This window comes from Salmo trutta, chromosome 6, assembly GCF_901001165.1.
Source record: "Salmo trutta chromosome 6, fSalTru1.1, whole genome shotgun sequence".
NCBI lineage: Eukaryota > Metazoa > Chordata > Actinopteri > Salmoniformes > Salmonidae > Salmo > Salmo trutta.
Window position 1 is genome coordinate 57,194,747 of NC_042962.1, and position 23,261 is coordinate 57,218,007.

The following is a 23,261-nucleotide window of genomic DNA, read 5'->3' on the forward strand; positions in this document are numbered from 1 at the left end:
AGAGTCACTGACCTAATCACACAGGGCCTCTCCCAGTACCTTCTGGGAAATTAAGATGGCCACCAACAGGCCAAAGGATTAACCTGTGCTAGTGAAAATCTGTTTATTTACAACAAAGTCGATGCAACCTTGTTTTTTGTTGTAATAAACTGTTAGAAAAATGACTGATGAATAGTTTTGTGTTAAGTTACCTGGAACACCACCAGCTCCTGTGATGAGGGAAATGTATACAGTTAAGGACAGCGATATCATTTTGGATACCAAGTAGAAATTCTATATTTGTCATCTTATAGCTTGTCACTCAACATAGTAATTCTGAGTTGCTAGTGATACTAAAATAAACAATTTTATTTCTCCAAATGAATGTCATTTTCCTAACCCTGAGATGCAGGTCTGTACAGACTGACGTTTGGACAACTGATTGTTTATCTCATAATATACACCACATGAGAAATATACAGTACAGGGGTCGGCTAGATGCAAAAATCATACCTGATGACAATAGTAACCAAAGAAATCAATTGACCTTCGAGTGGCTTGAAAGTCCCTTTCACAACAATACTGGTCTCCATTTTACTTCATATTAAAAGGGTAAGAATTTCAAGTACTTGCACGTATATTTAAAGGAAGACTCGAATCAGTAGTCAAAGCAAGAATTGTGTTGCCTTGCTGGATTCAATCCGTATCGCGGAAGGTCCGTGTCAAAATGCAAAGGTAATTAGCGATTGAGTCAACGTATACCGTGAATGCAGTCTCTGAACATTGCCTTTAAATTTCAATCCAGCAGATCTTCCAAGATATGGATTGAATTCTGCCTTAAGTCTTGCGTCTTCCAAACCGTTCATATCAATTTTGCTTACTCTGGACAATGCATTCAAAGGCCAAATTTACAGTAGTATTCAGTTGCCAGAGTGTCACTTCTTTTTGGTACATTAAATCATAAACAATGGGTCCGTTACTCAGGCTGCGTCCCAAATGGGTCCTGGTCAAAGGTTATACTCTACATAGAGAACAGTGTACCATATGGGACAAACCCTCACTTAGAAGTTAAGTTTCCCCAGAGCATAGATCTAGGATCAGCTTACCTTACCCTAGTCCTCCATAGGGGAGAACACTAACCCCCCCCCCCGATCAGTGCATAGGGGCAACTACATCCTTAAACAGTCTGTCTATATACATGGCAACTTATAAAAGTAACCAAAACTTTCTTTACACAAAGACTAGTCCTTTACAATAACCCTGCATTACCATTTCTTGGGGCCACGAGACTCAAGTTCTGCTCTCCAACCCAAACGGTCTCAGCAGGCAGTGGGTTCAACCAAACAGGGTTATAAAAGGTTTCTCTCAGACCATTTACATACTAGACAAACCCAGAACAAAACCTAAAAAGTGCTCCAGAAACCCACATTGCAGTTCATTGTGAGGCCCTTTCCAAGATATAGCTCTACATTAGTGAATATCGTTGACAAAAACAAGGAACCAAAAATGACATGGATAGATATTGCATACACAACCCATATTCACCACCCCACAGTCACTACACCCCCCCATTCACTCAGTAACACAAGAAGAGCAGTGTCCATTAGCATCCAGAGCAACATCATTCCTAAACACCAGATTTATTCATACTGGGTCCATTCCACACTACAGTTCCCATCAGCCACTGGGCTCCAGGCCAACAGTTGGGTTTCCAGGTAACGGTTGGATTGGAGCGTTGACATGGAATGTTTGTTTTGGCCATTCAACCAAAGGAACGGGGAGGGAGTGGTCCAGTAAAATTGAAGAATAGCAGGATGCGTCCTTTCTTGGACCCGCCCCTTCTGATCCGCCACAATGCATCACGGGCCACAGTCTACTTGTGGCCTGGGTAAAAACAAAACAGAGAGAAAGAGTTTAATACCACCAGGCCACATAAGAGGGGATGTTTTGCTATGCATGCCAGGGATTGAAACTACATGGTAATGTCATGCAATTGATGCAAGCTGGTAGTATCGCTAAGTCTTGGAAGGAAGAGGTAGCAGGTGCTATGGTGTTACTGCAGGAGAAACGATCAGGTAAAGCATGTGATTGTTGCAGTAGCAGCAGGTTGGGAGAGCTAGTCAGTCTAACTTTGTTAGGACAAGAGTTAGGATACAGATTAACCACACAAAAACACTTCAACACACCACTTTATCCCTCAGATCAACTAAAAGCTAGTCTGTATGATAGAGTCCACACACACACACACACACACACACACCACAACGTTCAGTCAGATTCATTCATCCTTGCTCATAGAAAGTACATCACACACACACACACTTCCTCTCTCATGCACTGTTAGCACATCCACACTAAAGCGGACACTGACCTGCGATGTATTTTGCTCCAATTAACATTAACATGCTACCCAGAATGTAAAAGCCCAGTGGGACACTACTGAAGATACTAGTTTCACCTGGACGATGTCCAAACCCAGGTCCAATTCAAGCAAGACAGGAGAGCGGGAGAGAGAGAGAAACAGCGGGACAGAATTACCACCTCTGGGTACAGCTTAACTAGCCTGTTCCAAGATCCCTTTATTTCTACTGTCTTGCCAACTCCTACGGTCATTGGCGTGACAATGACCATAAGAGTTGGCAAGACAGTACAAACAGGCCTGGGACCAGGCCACAGCTCAACAACAACATTGCCACTCTAGATTACAATGCTTTGGACTTTTTCTCCAGTTTAGAAGTTTACTGTGTTTTTAGGAATTGGAACAGCCACACAGTCTATCACTGTATTCATTAGGGGCACCACTGCTCAGTCTTACTGTTCCTTGATGTTGTTATACACATTGCTATTATGGAGCAGCCTACATTAAACCGGTCAGGTGAAGTGGAGAACAGTCCCTACCATTTCCATTAGAGATGGGTTCAGTGGTTTCCCAGTTCATGGCTCTCTGTACAGCCTTCTTCCAGCGAGCATATCTAAACTCACTCTCTACAGAGCAGAGAGGAGAGAATGAGAGAACGACAAATAAATACATGGGCACAACAGCAAACATTGTGCAGTTGTTTGCTGGGTTCATGAATATTGTCCTGACCATAGGCTCCCTGACCTCCAGGGTTCATGAATATTGTCCTGACCATAGGCTCCCTGACCTCCAGGGTTCATGAATATTGTCCTGACCTCGAGGGTTCATAGAGAGACAGACAAATACTTGACCAATGTCTGTGTTCAAACAAAAAAGGAGCTGCTAGCAATGAAATAAGGTAACAGTGGTGTGCCTCACCTCCAGAATTGATAGAGACAAATACTTTTGACCTACAGTCAACACCTTGGACACACCTACTCATTCCAGGGGTTTTGTAGAATAATAGTTGTAGAATAATAGTGAAGACAAAACTATGAAATAACACATATGGAACCATGTAGTAACCAAAAAAAAGTGTTAAATCAAAATATATTTTTAGATTCTTCAAACTAGCCACCCTTTGCCTTGATGACAGCTTTGCACACTCTTGGAATTCTCTCAACCAGCTTCATGAGGTAGTCACCTGGAATGCATTAAAAGGTGTGCCTTTTTAAAAGTACATTTGTGGAATTTCTTTCCTTAATGCGTTTGAGCCAACCAGTTGTGTTGTGACAAGGTATGGGTGGTATACAGAAGATAGCCCTATTTGGTAAAAGACAAAGTCCATATTATGGCAAGAACAGCGCAAATATGAGAAACAACAGTCCATCACAGGGCTCCCGAGTGGCACCGTGGTCTAAGTCACTGCATCTCAGTGCTAGATGAGTCACTGGCCATGATTGGGAGTACCATAGGGCGGCACACAATTGGCCCAGCATCGTCCGGGTCTGGCTGGGCTAGGCAGTCATTGTAAATAAGAATTTGTTCTTAACTGACTTGCCTAGTTAAAAAGGTTCAATATTATTATTATTTTTTAATCTTTACTTTATGGCATGAAGGTCAGTCAATCCAGAACATTTCAAGAACTTTGAAAGTTTCCTCGAGTGCAGTCACAAAAACTATCAAGCGCTATGATGAAACTGGCTCTCATGAGGACCGCCACAGGAAAGACCCAGAGTTACTTATCTGAGGATAAGTTCATTACAGTTAACTGCACCTCAGATTGTAGCCCAAATAAATGCTTCACAGAGTTCAAGTAACAGACACATCTCAACATCAACTGTTCAGAGGAGACTGCGTGAATCAAGCCTTCATGGTCAAATTGCTGCAAAGAAACCACTACTAAAGGACACCAATAATAAGAAGAGACTTGCTTGGGCCAAGAAACACAAGCAATGGACATTAGACCGGTGGAAATCTGTCCTTTGGTCTGATGAGTCCAAATGTGAGATTTGTGGTTCCAACTGCCATGTCTTTGTGAGATGCAAAGTAGGTGAACGGATGATCTCCAAATGTGTGGTTCCCACTGTGAAGCATGGAGGAGGTGCTTTGCTGGTGACACTGATTTATTTAGAATTTAAGGCACGCTTAACCAGCATGGCTGCCACAGCATTCTGCAGCGATACGCCATCCCATCTGGTTTGCGCTTAGTGGCACTATCATTTGTTTTTCAACAGGACAATGACCCAACACACCTCTTGGCTGTGTAAGGGCTATTTGACCAAGTAGGAAAGCGATGAGTGCTGCATCAGATGACTTGGCCTCCACAATCCCCGACCTCAATCCAATTGAGATGGTTTGGGATGAGTTGGACCGCAAAGTGAAGGAAAAGCAGCCAACAAGTGCTCAGCATATGTGGGAACTCCTTCCATTTGGAAAAGCATTCCAGGTGAAGTTGGTTGAGAGAATGCCAAGTGTGTGCAAAGCTGTCATCAAAGCGAAAGATGGCTACTTTGAAGAATCTAAAATATATTTTGATTTATTTAACACTTTTTTGGTTACTACATGATGCCATAGTTTTGATGTCATCACTATTATTTTAAAATGTAGAAAATAGTAAAAATAAATAAAACCCTTAAAATGAGGAGGTGTGTCCAAACTTTTGACTGTATGTCTGTGTTCAAACAAATAGAAACTGCTAGTATTGAAATAAGGTAACAGTGCTTTACATGTCCCTTACCTTCAGGGTTGATTTGTGGCTCAAACTTCTCAGAGGTGACCTCACTGAGGTCCTCAGGACGCAGGCTCCAGACACTGACCCCCTCTGCTGCCCCTGCAGCCATGGCCGCCCCCAGGGCAGTGGTCTCAGGCATGGAGGGCTTCACTACAAACACATTCTTCCTCATCATTGTGGATATTAACATAAACATAGTTTGTGTGAAAGAGAGAGAGAAGGACAGACTTATCGAGACAAAGAAACAGAGAGAGAGAGAGAGTCTCTTACCAACGGGGATGCAGAGTATGTCAGCTTGCAGCTGCATCAGTAGTCTGTTGGAGGTCATGCCCCCGTCCACCTGGAGCTGGGTCAGAGGGATGCCACTGTCCTGGTTCATCGCATCCAGGATCTCTCGAGTCTGGAAACAGACAGCTTCCAACGCAGCGAAGGCCAGGTGACTCTTGTTAGTGAACTGAGTCAGACCACAGATTATCCTGTGTATGAGAGCGAGATAAGTTATTTTACACTTCTTGATATAACATTCCTTCTTTACCAAATGTAAGGGAAAGAGAATGAGCTCATTTAAAGACTATGCTGAATCCAAGTTGTTCTAGTACTCACCCTCGTGCACTGGGCTCCCAGTAGGGGGCGTACAGACCAGAGAACGCCGGGACAAAGTAACAACCATACGACGTGCCCACTGAAGCTGCCAGTTTCTCTGAGGATGAAGGAAACAAGTAGGAGAGGCATGGAGACGAGAGGCATGGAGACGAGAGGCATGGAGACGAGAGGCATGGAGAGGAGACGAGAGGCATGGAGAGGAGACGAGAGGCATGGAGACGAGAGGCATGGAGACGAGAGGCATGGAGACGAGAGGCATGGAGACGAGAGGCATGGAGAGGCATAGAGACGAGAGGCATGGAGAGGCATAGAGACGAGAGGCATGGAGAGGCATAGAGACGAGAGGCATGGAGAGGCATAGAGACGAGAGGCATGGAGAGGCATAGAGACGAGAGGCATGGAGAGGCATAGAGAGGAGAGGAGAGGTATGGAGAGGAAAGGTATGGAGACGAGAGGCATAGAGAGGAGAGGAGAGGTATGGAGAGGAAAGGTATGGAGACGAGAGGCATGGAGACGAGAGGCATGGAGACGAGAGGCATGGAGACGAGAGGCATGGAGACGAGAGGCATGGAGACGAGAGGCATGGAGAGGAGAGGCATGGAGAGGAGAGGCATAGAGACGAGAGGCATAGAGACGAGAGGCATGGAGACGAGAGGCATGGAGACGAGAGGCATGGAGACGAGAGGCATGGAGACGAGAGGCATGGAGACGAGAGGCATGGAGACGAGAGGCATGGAGACGAGAGGCATGGAGACGAGAGGCATGGAGACGAGAGGCATGGAGACGAGAGGCATGGAGAGGCATAGAGAGGAGAGGAGAGGTATGGAGAGGAAAGGTATGGAGACGAGAGGCATGGAGAGGCATAGAGGAGAGGAGAGGTATGGAGAGGAGAGGTATGGAGAGGAGAGGTATGGAGAGGAGAGGTATGGAGAGGAGAGGTATGGAGAGGAGAGGTATGGAGAGGAGAGGTATGGAGAGGAGAGGGATGGAGAGGAGAGGGATGGAGAGGAGAGGGATGGAGAGGAGAGGTATGGAGAGGAGAGGGATGGAGAGGAGAGGGATGGAGAGGAGAGGTATGGAGAGGAGAGGTATGGAGAGGAGAGGTATGGAGAGGTAAGGAGAGGAGAGGTATGGAGAGGAGAGGTATGGAGAGGAGAGGTATGGAGAGGAGAGGTATGGAGAGGAGAGGTATGGAGAGGAGAGGTATGGAGAGGAGAGTGTGTCATGTCATGAGGTGTTCTGGAACACATCCCTCTACTAGTGTTGTGAAGGACAGGACTTCCCCTTACCCAGCTCTGTGGAAGTCTGAATGATCCCCAGGTTGTCCTTCAGCCAGCGAACCACAGCCCCCGCTATGGCCACTGAGCCCTGGCAACGACCAATCATAGACCAGTAGGGGAATTAAGGACCAATCAGAAAATAGAACTGATAACAACAGACCAATCAGGTCAGAGATGAGTGCATAATAGTGCTGTACAAGTTTCATCTATGATCCATGCCTACCTCTAGTGCGTAGCAGGCAGGTTTGTCTCGACCTAGTTTGTACGCCACCGTGGTTAGTAGGCCATGCTCCGACATGACAGGCTGCAAGAGATAACAGTTAAACAGATATATTAAAACAACTTTCAAGAGACAGGCTGTCTAGGCTGAGTGATGTCACAGATGAATGTTCCACATCTTTATTTTTTATTTTAAGATCATTTGGTAGAAAATCACCTTGGCCCCAGTGTTTCTGAGTAGAAAGCAGCCCGTTCCATATCTGAAAGATAGTCATACCTGGTCACTGACGTTTGTCACAGAAAAATATCTCAAAACTATCTTACAGTACATCCCAAATATATGGTAATATCACCAGCTATGAAAAGCCTATGGAGAGAAGTCTTACGTGTTTTTGGCCTGCCCTTCCTGAAAGCACATCTGTCCAACAAGAGCAGCCGATTGGTCCCCAAGACACTGTAAACAAAGACCCTTCAGATTGGTGGGAACAGGTGCCAATCACTCCTCATAACATCAGGAAATGTAATAAGAGACCTTGAATAGAGTAAGACAGGATGTTTCAAAACCTACCCCTGAGATGGGTATGCCACTAAGACAGCCCGACTTCTGTCAACGAAACAAAACGTGTTAGAAAAATGAACAGCTTCACAGTTTAGAGTTCTGGCCAACTCTGTAACCACAAGACCCAGCAAAGCAAGACTCTTCCCTGTATAAAACGCCATGCCAGCTTGATGTTTCAAGCTGCCGTAGAAGTGTTACTTGTGTACAGACAGACTGTAGAAGTGTTTTACTATACAGTATGGTGCTATAGCCAACAGAAGTTCTCGATACAGCCAGGAGACAGACGAATGCGTTTGTCTTGGAGACAAATGGTTTAAGGCACACAAGTCAAATATCTTCACTCCCATTGAACTCACTATAACCCTCAATCACCAAAAGGGGCTAGGGATCGAAATGGAACTGAGCCGACCGAAATGGAACTGAGTGGAAGAGTGAAGAGATTTACAGAACAGCTTGTAGAAACACGTCAACAGGATGAGGAGCAGCCAGACAGGAAGTAGACAGCAGCCCACTGAACACCTGGGCAAGGTGTGGGGCATTGCAGTAAGGTGTAGGGCGGCATCATCCACAGTAGCGGAGCGGCATGCCACGACAGGAGCAGGAAGCAGGAAGCACACACCCATCCAGTACATTTCCAATCTTATCCAGGACGGTTTGGTGAATGTCTGTTTCAGTCGGACCTGACTACTCAAGATGTGTTTTACAAGTACACTACAAAAGCATGTGGACACCTGCTCATCGAACATCTCATTCCAAAACCATGGGTATTGACATGGAGTTGGTCCCCCCCCCCTTGCTGCTATAACAGCCTCCACTCTTCCGGGAAGGCATCGGGGACTTGCTTCCATTCAGCCACAACAGCATTAGTGAGGTCGGACACGGATGTTGGGCGATTAGGCCTGGCTCGCAGTCAGCATTCCAATTCATCCCAAAGGTGTTCGATGGGGTTAAAGTCAGGGCTCTGTGCAGGCCAGTCATGTTCTCCAACACCGATCTTAACAAACCATTTCTGTATGGACCCTGCTTTGTGCACAGGGGCATTGTCATGCTGAAACAGGAAAGTGCCTTCCCCAAACTGTTGCCACAAAATTGGAAGCACAGAATCATCTAGAATGTCATTGCGTTAAGATTTCCCTTCACTGGAACTAGGGGGCATAGCGCGACCCATGAAAAACCCAGACCATTATTCATCATCCACCAAACTTTACAGTTGGCACTATGCATTTGGGTAGGTAGCGTTCTCCTGGCATCCGCCAAATCCAGATTCATCCGTCGGACTGTCAGATGGTGAAGCGTGATTCACGCGTTTCCACTGCTCCAGAGTCCAATGGCGGCGAGCTTTACACCACTCCAGCAGACGCTTGGCATTGCGCATGGTGATCTTAGGCTTGTGTGCGGCTGCTCGGCCATGGAAACCCATTTCATGAAGCTCCCAACAAACAGTTATTGTGTTGACGTTGCTTCCAGAGGCAGTTTAGAACTCGGTAGTGAGTGTTGCAACCGAGGACAGGCGATTTTTACACGCTAAGCGCTTCAGCACTCGGCGGTCCCATTCTGTGAGCTTGTGTGGCCTACCTCTTCGCGGCTGAGCCGTTGTTGCTCCTGGACGTTTCCACTTCACAATAACTGCACTTACAGTTGACCAGGGCAGCTCTAGCAGGGCAGAAATTTGACGAACTGACTTGTTGGAAAGGTGGCATCCTATGACAGTGCCATGTTGAAAGTCACTGAGTTCTTCAGTAAGGCACTTCTACTGCCAATGTTTGTCTATGGAGATTGCATGGCTGTGTGCTCGATTTTATACGCCTGTCAGCAACGGGTGTGGCTGAAATAGCTGATTCCACTAATTTAAAGGGGTGTCCACATACTCGTGTGTGTAATATTATGTGTGTACCATGAAAATCTGTTTCACCCAAACTTTTAAAATGCTTTATATCCTATACAATAAAAGGGGGGGATCAATATAAGTACATTTTAGGGTGAGGCATAACTCCCTAAAAATAAATATATTTGTCTCAAAGCCTTCAAAAGTCTTGCTCAACACATCTAACCATTGTCTTATCTCAGTGGCTTGGAAATGCACCTTTGGATGGTTCAATCACTTTGACACAGAAGCAAGATGACTGGGGATCACGTTCTGACATAGCAAAAACAGTGATGAGGACATCGATGAAGACCTCAATACTCACCAGGCTAGAACATATTTTCTATAGACAACAGGGACACACACAAAAGAATGCTTGTGACAACACCTCAAGCAAGTAGACTATGAAAAACAGACCAAATGCCTTACGAATATGATTCAGAAATGCTTATGATTGGATAGAAGCACAGCTAAGCACAGGTTCAGTTACATAATAATCATAAGCATGTTGAATAGACAGTAACGCTTCATAATTCACCTTCTCCCAACCCACAGACATTCACACAAAGACAATGGGGACTTACCATTAAGCCGTAGATTTCTGAGGAACTCCTCACTTTTGGGAGAATCTCCATTGGAATATCAAAATACCTGAAAGAACATGTCAAAAACAGGAACAAGTGTAAATACACAGAAGATATGGTTTGTCTCACTGAATGGACATGTATGAGGGACTACACTATGTATTGGACGTCCACCTACTTGCAGAGCTCTGGGTCCCAGTCCAGGGTGTGGATGTTAAACAGCATGGTCCTGCTGGCGTTGGTCACATCTGTGCAGTGGACTCCCCCACTCTTCCCCCCTGTCAGACACTGTGGGGGGGACAAACACAGACACCCGTCAGACACTGTGGGGGGGGGCAAACACAGACACCTGTCAGACACTGTGGGGGGGGGGGGGGGCAAACACAGACACCTGTCAGACACTGTGGGGGGGCAAACACAGACACCTGTCAGACACTGTGGGGGGGGGCAAACACAGACACCTGTCAGACCCTGTGGGGGGGGGCAAACACAGACACCTGTCAGACACTGTGGGGGGGGGCAAACACAGCCACCTGTCAGACACTGTGGGGGGGGGGCAAACACAGCCACCTGTCAGACACTGTGGGGGGGGGCAAACACAGACACCTGTCAGACACTGTGGGGGGGGGCAAACACAGACACCTGTCAGACACTGTGGAGGGGGGGCAAACACAGACACCTGTCAGACACTGTGGGGGGGGGGGGGGGGGGGGGGCAAACAGACACCTGTCAAACACTGTGGGGGGGGGCAAACACAGACACCTGTCAGACACTGTGGGGGGGGGGCAAACAGACACCTGTCAGACACTGTGGGGGGGGGCAAACAGACACCTGTCAGACACTGTGGGGGGGGGGCAAACAGACACCTGTCAGACACTGTGGGGGGGGGCAAACAGACACCTGTCAGACACTGTGGGGGGGGGCAAACAGACACCTGTCAGACACCGTGGGGGGGGGCAAACAGACACCTGTCAGACACTGTGGGGGGGGGCAAACAGACACCTGTCAGACACTGTGGGGGGGGGGCAAACAGACACCTGTCAGACACAGTGGGGGGGGGCAAACAGACACCTGTCAGACACTGTGGGGGGGGGCAAACAGACACCTGTCACACACTGTGGGGGGGGGGGGCACTGTGGGGGGGGGGGCAAACACAGACACCTGTCAGACACTGTGGGGGGGGGGGGCAAACACAGACACCTGTCAGACACTGGGGGGGGGGGGGGCAAACACAGACACCTGTCAGACACTCGGGGGGGGGGGGGCAAACAGACACCTGTCAGACACTGGGGGGGGGGGGGGCAAACACAGACACCTGTCAGACACTGTGGTGGGGGGGGGCAAACACAGACACCTGTCAGACACTGTGGTGGGGGGGGGCAAACACAGACACCTGTCAGACACTGTGGGGGGGGGGCAAACACAGACACCTGTCAGACACTGTGGGGGGGGGGCAAACACAGACACCTGTCAGACACTGTGGGGGGGGGCAAACAGACACCTGTCAGACACTGTGGGGGGGGGGCAAACAGACACCTGTCAGACACTGTGGGGGGGGGGGAAACAGACACCTGTCAGACACTGTGGGGGGGGGGCAAACAGACACCTGTCAGACACTGTGGGGGGGGGCAAACAGACACCTGTCAGACACTGTGGGGGGGGGCAAACAGACACCTGTCAGACACTGTGGGGGGGGGGCAAACACAGACACCTGTCAGACACTGTGGGGGGGGGGGGGGGGGGCAAACAGACACCTGTCAGACACTGTGGGGGGGGGGGCAAACACAGACACCTGTCAGACACTGTGGGGGGGGGGGGGGGGGGCAAACAGACACCTGTCAGACACTCGGGGGGGGGGGGGGGCACAGACAATATTGGACACATGTAAGATCTAGTCAGAAACACAGCGGAGGACAACTTGTCTTGGAGTATACAGATGGCCATGGTGGGCCTTTCCTATCCTTACCACTCACACATCATAAACCCCATCTAAAGAGGTGTGTTCATCCTACCCAGATGAGCCAGGAGTCGACGGTACCGAACATGGCTCTGTGTGTCAGGACTGCCTCAGCGACCTCGTCCACATTATCCATCAGCCAGCGAAGCTTCACAGCACTGAAGTACGTACTGATTGGGAGACCCGTCTTGTGCTGAGCAGAGAGGGGGGACAATTATGACAGACCTCAGAGAGGTGGAACTGAGCTTCTTTTGTTTTACTTCAGAGAGTTGGGATTGTTTCTTGGACACATTTGCCTGGGATGTCTGGGTAAGCTAGGCCTGATAAAAACATGATGATCTGCTGTCTGTGTTCCCCAGCGTCTCACCTTCAAATGGTTCTTGTTTCTCCCAGGTGTCTTGTTGATCAGACGCTCCACGGTCGACTGGGTCCGCAGGTCCAGCCACACTGCACACAACCAATACAACCTGGGTCTTTAAAATCCTTCCAGGCCTTAGATGATGGCTTTAGGTCATGAGGAAAGAGATGTGAACACAGCCACATATTCATATCTCACCGATAGCATTGTAGAGGGCCTCGCCCGTCTCTTTGTCCCAAACCAACGTCGTCTCTCTCTGATTGGTCACTCCAATGGCTAGGAAGGTTCACGTTTGGTGAGTGAAAGTGACAGTCTGTAGTATGAGGAAGCGTTTGTGTGGGTGTGTTCAGTATGTGGTGTGTGTTTTACCTTTGATGTTGGAGATGTCAACGTTGAGCTGGGTGAGTTTCTCACAGGTTCTCTCCATACACTCGTACACAGACTGCAGGATCTCTTTGGGATCCTCCTCCACCCACCTAAACAGAGGGTTAAAGGTCAGAGGTTAATAGACCTCAGGTTACAGGTCATCCAGTTTGAATGGAACTAACAGGGGATTTGTAGAGGCAGCACGGCTGCATGTACTGACCCTTCCTTGGGGAAACTCTGGTTGATCTCAACCTGATGGTGACTGAGGAGCTCGGCTGTTTTAGCATTGAACACCTGGGGATGAGAAGAGAGAACAGGAGTGAACATCTGGACCAAAGTATCTCTGCTACCTAAACCTCGGAACTGAAAAACAACGCATGACAACACAGATGACAACAGGAGAGACGGACGACAACAGGAGAGAGAACACACAGAGTTATGATGTATCAGTTGTGGGAGAAGAGAGAAGAGGGGACAGCGTTAAGGGAGACGGGACAGACAGCTCCATGCCCCATCACAGTAGTGTCCTCAACAGCAGACACCTCTCCAGGAAACGTGACAACAATAACACAGACAGCTCTTTAGCAAATCAAAGTGTCCTTGTTAGTCATTAGCTTTCACACACACCCACCCCTCCTTTCCCTTCAGAGGGCTAGTGAAACATTTTGAGATTTTAGGGGTGACCTGTCAACCTGTCCATTCTGGTCCAAACCGGCTTCTGTAGGACACAACAGCTGGTTTCAATGCGGGGTAAGAATATGCCATCAGCGAGTAGCAGCAGGGAGGAGGACTGGGACAGAGTGAGGGAGAGAGTCCCTCCAAGCCTACTGTTACACAAACCTCAGGCACTGGAGGATGTGCTGGTCTGCACAATGAATGAATTACAAACTCAGCATTTCTGTAGCGGCTACACATAGGATAGTCCTACAGGATAGTCCTATCCACAAAGGGCTGGTGTGTGTGTGTGTGTGTGTGTGTGTGTGTTCAGGCTTTCGCTCCAGCCATCAGGTTCATGTGTTTAGTGTTTAATGAAGTATTTCTGCTGGAGAAAGAGCCCGCAGCCACTTGGAGATGTAGGCCTAATGGCTGCAACAACCGAGATTGGACACCACCCTTATAGAATCTACAAGCCGAAATGACATCCAAGAGGAAGACAGTAATTTAGTCAATTAGCTAGGAAAATTGAGTGAACTGTCCCTTAGTTAGTTCCACTACAGGCCTGCAAGTTCGTGCATGAATGAACGATTACTAAACAACAAATCTGCAGAAAGCACAAACATTCCGTCGATAGGACTAGAATAGAATGTGTACGACTATATAGGCTACATTAAAAAAGGAGATCGGAGAGTTATAACGGAATCAACCGGGTGTTTAACTAGGTTATTTAAAGGACATTCACCGTTAGGCGAGAAGAACCATTCAATGCGACTGCGGAGGGTTGTAAACTCACCAGGAAACGCGTCGAGCTCGTTCCCTGGTCGATGGCAGCAACGAGAGGCCCCAGCATTACCCTGCTCGAAGACGCAGCCATTCTACTGTTCATGTGCCCTGTGTCCTTGCGGTGGTCGGGGCTAGCAGTGGACTGTAGCTGGTTTTATTTTGCTACTGACACTTCGACCGCTTAAGCGGAGACACATGCGTGAGAACGCTTCTGATGAGGCAGCAGCACAAATTGCTATATGGGATCCTTGGGACGTCCCTACCCTTTTACCTAACCATAACGCTTACCTACAGTAACCATTTTCAATCTCAACGTCAATGGACGTCCCTACCCTTTTACCTAACCATAACGCTTACCTACAGTAACCATTTTCAATATCAACGTCAATGGACGTCCCTACCCTTTTACCTAACCATAACGCTTACCTACAGTAACCATTTTCAATATCAAAGTCAATGGACGTCCCAAGGATTCCAGATAGCAGGGATAGGGCTCTCATAGCCAATGGCGTGAGGGATTGGCGTTTCCTTTAACAGCTCGTCAGAAGCGTCTTCGAATAGACCAATCAGATTTGGAGGCACGTCCAAACTCATTTGGGTAGACATATCAGGTGGAATTTATGGCCTATTTAGCTACTGCCTCCAAAATAAATTGAATTCATGAATGACTATGTAATACTTCTGAAAAATGTATTATTTATTTGCATTCAAATGTCCTTATGATAAAAAATGAACACCAATTAAATTGAAAGATTATTCATCACACCCACTAAAGATTATAATTACATTAAGAAAATGAGGTGTCGTGAGATTACGCTTTCATAGTACTTGATTTGACCACTAGATGGTGCAGTAGTATTGCTGTACTGTTAGATCGGCGGCGTTCAAAAATGATCTTCCACAAGTCAAGAGCCTAATGTAACAGTGCACATTGCCCCCTGACAAACAAAGTGATTTAAAATACTATAGAAAGTGCAAACATGGATTAATAAATATTAGTGCTTAAAATCCAACATTGAGTTAAACACAATATACTGTACATGCTGACATCTGTGTTGATCAAATGTTGATCTGGAACTGTATATAAAACATGCCTTGTAAATTCATTTCAGACCCTACAAAGTACATGAAACAGTTGTAGAATTGTAGCACGTTTCATTTGTGTAACTTAATATCTAAAAAGACAATTACATTGCACAAAAACACCCACACATGATGCAATCAAGATAACAACAGGCTCCTAGGCCCACCTGTGTGGTTACATATGATACATGTAGATCTCACAGATTTGTTTTGAAGCTGCCATCAGAATGACTCTTCTTTCCTAGTGCAACTGTCTAGGTCACATATACAGGCCTAGATCTTCTGTTAGTTATGCTAAGGTGAGTCTTTCCCTGCGCTCATATCTCCCCAACGTTACACACCCAACCTCACCTGTCGCTCTGCTCTTCTAACTACAGAACCATCTAACTGCAATGCTCCACTGTTCTACTAACTACAGAACCATCTAACTGCAATGCTCCACTGTTCTTCTAACTACAGAACCATCTAACTGCAATGCTCCACTGTTCTACTAACTACAGAACCATCTAACTGCAATGCTCCACTGTTCTACTAATTACAGAACCATCAAACTGCAATGCTCCACTGTTCTACTAACTACAGAACCATCAAACTGCAATGCTCCACTGTTCTACTAACTACAGAACCATCTAACTGCAATGCTCCACTGTTCTACTAACTACAGAACCATCAAACTGCAATGATCCACTGTTCTACTAACTACAGAACCATCTAACTGCAATGCCCCACTGTTCTACTAACTACAGAACCATCAAACTGCAATGATCCACTGTTCTACTAACTACAGAACCATCTAACTGCAATGCCCCAGTGCTCTACAATATTTCTGTACAGATGTAGGACCTTTATTTGAGACAGTTTGCTATAGCAGGAAAATAATCATAAGAGCAACAGGAAATGTAAATTATTATGTGGATTATAATTAATGGACATTTTTGTAGGGTTTGATACAGTACAACTTTTGTAAGGGAAAATCAAGTCTGAAATTTCAAAGTGGAAATTACAAACTCCAGAAGCCTTTTTAAACCTCAGATACACTACAAGCTTGTATTTCCTGCAACAACAGGATGATCAAATTAAAATCCTACATCTGTATGCTTCTCTGAGTCAGTCATCCAGCCAGCCAGTCAGTCACTCAGTCTTCATCACTATCCCCGTAGTCGTCCCTGGTGCTGGTCTGAGAGCAGACGTGTACACAGACCCCACAGCAGAGTAGCAGGAGCAGCACGGTGTGGCTGAGCGTCAACACAAACACAGCAAATAGGTACAGAGACTTCCTGCAGTAGTCCTGTGGCTGGTGGAAGGGTGTGATGAAGTTAGGCTGGAACACAGAGAACACCCAGTAGTTCCCCAGGAGGAACCAGACGAACAGGAACAGGCTGAGGATGATGTGCACGTAGTACTTGTTTGCGTTCTGTCTCCATGGATACTCGTCGGCATCGTCGTCGCCGATGACGACCGACTTGGAGATGAGCGACCTCATGCGGGTGGTGTCGTACAGGAGCAGCGTGACCTGGAATGTTCAGGGTCAGAGGTCGTGGGTCAGATTGGGGTGAACACTAGAGCAACAGTGCCTGCCTTCCTTATATGTTTTGCACTGTCTCTAATTTTTACAGCCTGGAAGTGTTTGGAACCTGTTCTACTACCCTGTTGCCACATTACAACCTATGACCTGGAACGCATCCATTACCTTTACACTGCCAATAACCCCACCCACCAGCAGGTAGAGAGGAATCATTGGCTGAACAGGGCAGTCGTCTATAGACTTCACACCTGCAGGGGTTAAACATCATCAATAGTTTATTAGTTTACCAACATAACTCAATAGAACCCATACAGTACCAAAACCAATACGTGCATCTCCCCAGACCCCCCCTCTCAGTCTCCTGTATCTATGCTGTAATAGTCTATGTGCCGGGGGGCTAGTGTCAGTCTGTCCTATCTGGCGTAATCTCCTGTCTTATCTGGTCCCCTGGGATCTTAGGTGTGCTCCCTCTAATTCTCCCATCTCTCTCTCTCTTCCTGGAGGTTCTGATCCCTAGGGCCATGCCTCAGGAATGCCTGGCCTGACAACTACTGGCTGTCAGGCCTCAGTCCACCTGGTCATGCTGCTGAGTTTCTGCTTGTTCCGGACCTGTTGCTTCGCCCCTCTCCCTCTCTCTCCCTCTCTCTCTCTCTCTCTACCGCACATGCTGTCTCGACCTCAAATGCTCGGCTATGAAAAGCCAAATTACATTTACTCCTGAGGTGCTGACTTTTTGCACCCTCTATAACCACTGTGATTATTATTTGACCTGGCTGGTCATCTATGAACGTTTGAACATCTTGAAGAACGATCTGGCCTTAATGGCCATGTTCTCTTATAATCTCCAACTAGTACAGCCAGAAGAGGACTGGCCACCCCTCAGAGCCTTGTTCCTCTCTAGGTTTCTTCCTAGGTTCCCAGCCTTTCTAGGGAGTTTTTCCTAGCCCTCAAAGTTCCATAATGGGGTGAAAATGGCAGCCATATTGGTCAGGGAGAAATCTAACCCAGTCTAATTGGAATGAATGGCAGTAGAGGCATAATCCTGATTTTACTTATGCAGGAAAATAAAAGTGAAATAGGCATGTGATATATCAGAAATTGTGTAATAGAATTAATTATTGTCATCCTCAAATATTGTCATATGTATATTATAATAGGCCTGTGCTAAGGATTCTAAGCTGCAGGAAGGTCTCCTACAATTTTGGGCCGATTTTTTTTTTTCATTTTAGGCTCAAGCAAATCTTGTCATCATATTACCATATCTGATTATCCAATTTATATTCCACTGTGTTTTGTATTTTTCCGGTTTTTGTGTTTGGAATGTCACAGTTACTATTGCATCATCCTGACAATGCTACTATGACCTCACTTAAGACAGGACTTTTCCAAATTCTAATTGTCATTAATAATTATGGCATCATCGTTTATCCCATGATGACGTAACTCCCCCCTCCAGCCCTATAAAAAGGACCCCCGGCACATCTCAAAGTCATTCAGAGTCTTATCTATCAATCACTATGCCCAGAAGACGCAGAGCCAGCCGCCGTGTCCGCAGGCGCCGTCGCCCCAGGGTGTCCCGGCGTCGCAGGAGAGGAGGCCGAAGGAGGCGTTAGACAGGCCGGGTAACCTACTTGAACTAACCGCCCCCTACCGGTTCTCCCTCCAGACTTGACCACTGGTAGTGCAGAGATGTTAAAAGTCTGCTTAAATAAAAGATGGGCTTTTAACTAAAACTGTTACGACTTTGTATTTTTATTATTAGATGGTTTAGAGTTTGTTTTAGTCAGTATAGAGTTAAATAAGTAGATTAGGATAACAAAATATTGAGACATTGTAATCATTGAATCTGTCCCTGACAATTAAATGTAGACCTAACAATGTAGGCTATTTATTTAAAACGTTGACACATTGCATCCCTTACGGAAGGTAAATTAATAACTTGATTCAATGCAATTCCCCCTTCCTCCAAATAAAAAATGTGTTTATCTGTTCAGCTTTTTGGTTTCTGGATATACCAATATTCTTAAACCGTTAGGCGCAAAAGGAGAGATCGAAGACTTTGCAGCCGATAGGACAATAACCAGGTACTAGTATGTGAGGAATCTAACGTCTCCCCCTTGCTACTAGAGATGATGCTGTCATCAAGCATCGATCTGTGGAATGACTAGTAGGCCTGTTAATCATAATGCTCAATGACTGGACGTTCCAAAATAGTCATATTCATTTAGCAACATGCAGCAATCCACATAGGTCTATAACTGCGCTGCTGTAGGGCGGGCCTATGCGTAAAATATTCCACCACTATCCTATCACCCGCTGTCCTGTTATACCCAACTCATAAACTAACCCCCGTAGCCCGTAGAGGTTACATTTACATTTTTACATTTTAGTCATTTAGCAGACGCTCTTATCCAGAGCGACTTACAGTAGTAGTGAATGCATACATTTCAGAAATTTCATTTCATGCTTTTAAAATTTAAAAAAAAAAAGACTTTTTTCCCCCCTTTTTTTTTTTTTTGTACTGGCCCCCCTTGGGAATCGAACCCACAACCCTGGCATTGCACACACCATGCTGGCGTTGCAAACACCATGGTCTACCAACTGAGCCACAGGGAAGCCAACTTCTTGGTCACCTCCCTGACCAATTGCCCTCCTCCCCCGATTGCTCAGTTTGGCCGGGGGGCCAGCTCTGATGGAGGACACTGTGTTATTGGGGACCTTCAATGCTGCAGACCTTTTTTGGTATCCTTCCCCAGATCTGTGTCTTGACAAAATCCTGTCTTGGAGCTCTACGGCCAATTCCTTCGACCTCATGGCTTGTTTTTTGCTCTGACATGCATTTTCAACTGTGGGACCTTATAGACAGATGTGTGCCTTTTCCAAATCATGTCCAATCAATTGAATTTACCACAGGTGGACTCCAATCAAGTTGTAGAAACATCTCAAGGCTGATCAATGGAAACAGGATGCATCTGAGCTTAATTTCGAGTCTCATAGCAAAGGGTCTGAATACTTATGTAAATAAAGTATTTTTGTTTTTTATGTTGAATAAATTTGCAAAATTGTCTAAAAACCTGTTTTAGCTTTGTCATGTGTAGATTGATGAGTTTTTTATTTTATTAAAACATTTTAGAGTAAAGGCTGTAACGTAACAAAATGTGGGAATAGTCTGAACACGAAGGCACTGTATATATAACGTGTGTTCATGGTAGGCCAACAATACATTTTAAAGAGAAAGCAAGTGACATGATCCCATGGAAATAGGCCTGTGGGAGTTTTTGAAATGCTCTGGAGTTGAGAATATTGGTATATCCAGAGACCAAAAAGCTAAACACATTTTTGATTTGTAGATGGGGGGAATTGCATTAAATCAAATTAATAATTTAAATGATATACAGTCCATAAGGACGGGTGCCATTAGTAATTATAACTTCAGTTTATACTGGTTTTATACCAATTTTATGTAGAATATCAGAACTTGTTGCATTTACCACTTGTCTAAGTCCTACAGTATCATCAACTGATTTCAGCCACTGTCTGGCTGTGGATTGACTGCATTGTCTGAATGGAATGTTGGTATATTGGCATTTAATTTGAAACATTAATGGAATCATTCCTCTAAAACTGTCTGGCCATCTAGCTAACAAACATACAGTGTAGATCAATTCTTCACATTTCTTTTAACACATTATCTTATCACCCTGGCTAACCAACTCCCTGACCAAAATGGCTGACCTTTATCCCATCAATCATAACAAGGTTCATGTCCATTCTAGTATTGTAATTTATAATTACATGGTCTTACCTACAAACGCCATGGTGAGAGGAACGGCAAGAAAGAACAGAAGTCCCACCACAAAGTAGGCTAGAGAAAAAGAAACCGTTATAAATCTGTCCAGAAAAATACATGCAAAGCATTAACCAGCTCCACTCCAACAAGTACGTAGCTTTTCTTTCTGTTGTTGTTGTGTTTTCCATTTTAATATGTGGCCTCCTCTGTACGCACTTTGACTGCTGCAAAATCAATTGCCTCTTGATGACATGAACATTTTCTGACACTGAATCTACCCTCTTATTAAACTACCATTACCACTATCCAGTGTTGTAGCAGGCCTACTCCAGATGAGTCCGGTCTCGAGACCACATATTGAGTGTCTCAGTCTTGTCTCGGTCTCGGATACATTTTTACTCGGTCTTGACTTGGACTCAGAAACCAGTGGTGTAAAAAACAAACATCAAAACATCAAACTCAGAATTATCTGGTACTTAGCAGGTCTTAACAGATTTAGCCTCTGGTACTTAGCAGGTCTTAACAGAGTCTATTGATTAGAGGGAAAGTACCCATATCTGAAGTGCTAATAAAGTGATCACCAACTCTATTTTAATATATATAATAATATATGCCATTTAGCAGACACTTTTATCCAAAGCGACTGACAGTCATGCTGCATACATTCTTTACGTATGGGTGGTCGCTGGAATCAAACCCACTATCATGGCGTTGCGAGTGCAGCTACAGAGGATCCACATTTTTTCCATGATATCCCACAGTGCAATTCAGTTCCTTCATGTTAATTCATGTTTTTGAATACATTGTGTGTGTTTGTGTGTGACTCACTCACCATTACTGGCCATTTTAGACAGACAGTGATGACATGCCTTCGCCACACCAGTCATGATGAATTCTACACAGGTCCCTGTAAGGAATTTGATAATATCTGTACATTATAGGAAGACGCTTGGGTGTGGAAAAGACATACTATGCACGAACTGTTACTTAGGAACACCTGTAATTACAAAAGTACAACGCTTGATGTTTTGCTTTAGCTTGAGATTAAGGATCAGTGTTGACACATTATAAGCATTAAGAGGTCGTACAAGCCTGTGTGTTGAACTATACTGTTGGTAACAGATAGATAAAGGGAACTAAGCCAGTTTCTGTTGATGCTATTCCAGTCTTACTTCTGCTAGCACATGATAGCAATAAGAGGAAGAAGTATTGGGAAACTAACTGCCAATAACACAATAAACTGAACTCCGCCCTACGGAGTGAAAATGATGAGCTTATATGGTATTAAAGTTAATGGACATCACCCTGGGTGGGGTGAACTATAGTAGGGATAAAAAGGGAAAACATCTTTAGAACTGAGTGTCTTGCTTGCAAATTGCTGTAAGTGTGTACCCCGGGTTGCAATCCTTATTAAACAAACCTCTGATCAAAGACGTTTTCCTGTGGTCTCTTGTGTGCATAGAGCAGAGTTCCCTTACAGTCACCTAGAACCTAATATCCACCTGAACATTATTTTGCATCCACACTGACCAGAAAACAGAGGGAGACCGTACTGGAAAAGTGGTAACAATGCACATCCAACTGAAATAAGCGCAAAGGCTTTATCAAATGACTTGGATGGTCAATTATGTCAACGCAGAGACAAAAAGGTTAGCCTACTGTTTAGATAGACATTTTTTAATTCTCTGCAAATACTTGTTAATAATATAAAAACTCCACCAATTCACAATGACTTACCTTCTAGTCTTCCTGAAACAGTCTGCGACAACGTGTGTAAAGTTGTTTTTTTAATCGGTGCACAACAGAACAAGTGGAACTAGGAGACGCTTTCAGTTGAGCATCTTCTGTGAAACTGTATTCTTGAGCCCCTCTCCTTTATCAGGGAGAGTCTCGCCCTCCCGCGTCCCCGCAGAGTAGTTTATTAAAACAACTGCATGGGCGAGTGCAATGTTTTCATGAATAGGAGGAATAGTGTCCAAATACGTTTCTCTGAATATTGCGCCTAAAATCCATTTTTTTCTTCTCGCAGGCTACCTACAGTTGCCCACCCACCACCCACAGCTGCCCACCCACCACCTACAGCTGCCCACCCTCCACCCACAGCTGCCCACCCACCAGTTATGTAACATCATTTAGAAATAGACATACAAGTTTAATAGCAGAAGAAGCCTTCTCAGTTTACTGAATGAAAGATGAGCGCATTTTGTGGACCTCATTATCAAGCAAGGTAGACAGTGATTGGTAGCCCCACTCCCTTACCCTGAACTTTGTAAAGGTGAGGGGGAAATCACATCTTACAAGGATCTAAATTCACTGCAGTTCTCTCATGTAAGTCAAATGACAGACAGTTGAGGAAGTCAATGCAGACTATTGAGATGCACCCTAGGGGACTTCAGGGGTGTAACCTATTCCCTGTCCTCACCATCTACTACCACTAGTGTGAAGACATGACAGGCCGTGCGACATGAATGATCCATTCTCTCACTGACACAGAATGATGTGTATCTTTAGCTCTGAAGATGTAGTAAACGTCTTTCCGATGAGGTTCTACAAACACGATGCTTTGAATTTAGAAGGTGATT

At 45.6% G+C, this 23,261-nt stretch overlaps 2 protein-coding genes across 11 annotated transcripts; both read right to left on the reverse strand.

Moving 5' to 3' along the window:
- Positions 1-335: 335 nt before the first annotated feature.
- On the reverse strand, positions 336-14,741 carry LOC115196406 (glycerol kinase-like). Of its 4 annotated transcripts, XM_029757213.1 has the most exons (20): positions 14,292-14,741; positions 13,062-13,135; positions 12,845-12,951; positions 12,674-12,751; positions 12,485-12,564; positions 12,173-12,310; positions 10,339-10,448; positions 10,161-10,227; positions 9,902-9,919; positions 7,722-7,757; positions 7,540-7,607; positions 7,371-7,413; positions 7,158-7,238; positions 6,944-7,022; positions 5,655-5,751; positions 5,322-5,527; positions 5,058-5,201; positions 2,878-2,964; positions 2,351-2,437; positions 336-1,863 (listed from the first exon to the last, which is right to left on the reverse strand). In XM_029757213.1, the coding sequence occupies exons 1-20, from the start codon at positions 14,382-14,384 to the stop codon at positions 1,853-1,855; spliced, it is 1,704 nt and encodes a 567-aa protein (XP_029613073.1). In that variant the 5' UTR covers positions 14,385-14,741; the 3' UTR covers positions 336-1,852. The 4 variants fall into 4 exon arrangements, with proteins under 4 accessions (XP_029613073.1, XP_029613075.1, XP_029613072.1 ...); XM_029757215.1 differs by lacking the exon at positions 2,351-2,437 and having other exon boundaries at positions 14,292-14,740; XM_029757212.1 differs by lacking the exon at positions 336-1,863 and having other exon boundaries at positions 2,268-2,437.
- A 1,646-nt stretch (positions 14,742-16,387) lies between these two features.
- On the reverse strand, positions 16,388-22,704 carry LOC115196408 (transmembrane protein 272). 7 transcript variants are annotated; one of them, XM_029757218.1, is made up of 6 exons: positions 22,417-22,704; positions 22,100-22,209; positions 21,512-21,586; positions 20,695-20,754; positions 17,055-17,137; positions 16,388-16,877 (listed from the first exon to the last, which is right to left on the reverse strand). In XM_029757218.1, the coding sequence occupies exons 2-6, from the start codon at positions 22,137-22,139 to the stop codon at positions 16,500-16,502; spliced, it is 636 nt and encodes a 211-aa protein (XP_029613078.1). In that variant the 5' UTR covers positions 22,140-22,209; positions 22,417-22,704; the 3' UTR covers positions 16,388-16,499. The 7 variants fall into 7 exon arrangements, with proteins under 7 accessions (XP_029613078.1, XP_029613080.1, XP_029613077.1 ...); XM_029757220.1 differs by lacking the exon at positions 22,100-22,209 and adding an exon at positions 22,210-22,260; XM_029757217.1 differs by having other exon boundaries at positions 22,100-22,260.
- Positions 22,705-23,261: the final 557 nt, after the last annotated feature.

What these genes read in the sequence shown, in the direction of transcription:
- LOC115196408 (XM_029757218.1), bottom strand. Translation starts at nt 22,139, where the DNA reads ATGCACACAAGAGACCACAGGAAAACGTCTTTGATCAGAG. An exon ending in GAAAACGTCTTTGATCAGAG is followed by an intron (nt 21,587 to 22,099) that starts GTTTGTTTAATA and finishes AATTCCTTACAG; the next exon opens with GGACCTGTGTAGAATTCATC. An exon ending in TCTCACCATGGCGTTTGTAG is followed by an intron (nt 17,138 to 20,694) that starts GTAAGACCATGT and finishes TAACCCCTGCAG; the next exon opens with GTGTGAAGTCTATAGACGAC.
- LOC115196406 (XM_029757212.1), bottom strand. Translation starts at nt 14,384, where the DNA reads ATGAACAGTAGAATGGCTGCGTCTTCGAGCAGGGTAATGCTGGGGCCT. An exon ending in GGCCCTCTACAATGCTATCG is followed by an intron (nt 12,565 to 12,673) that starts GTGAGATATGAA and finishes GGTTGTGTGCAG; the next exon opens with TGTGGCTGGACCTGCGGACC. An exon ending in TCAGAAACACTGGGGCCAAG is followed by an intron (nt 7,239 to 7,370) that starts GTGATTTTCTAC and finishes TATCTCTTGCAG; the next exon opens with CCTGTCATGTCGGAGCATGG.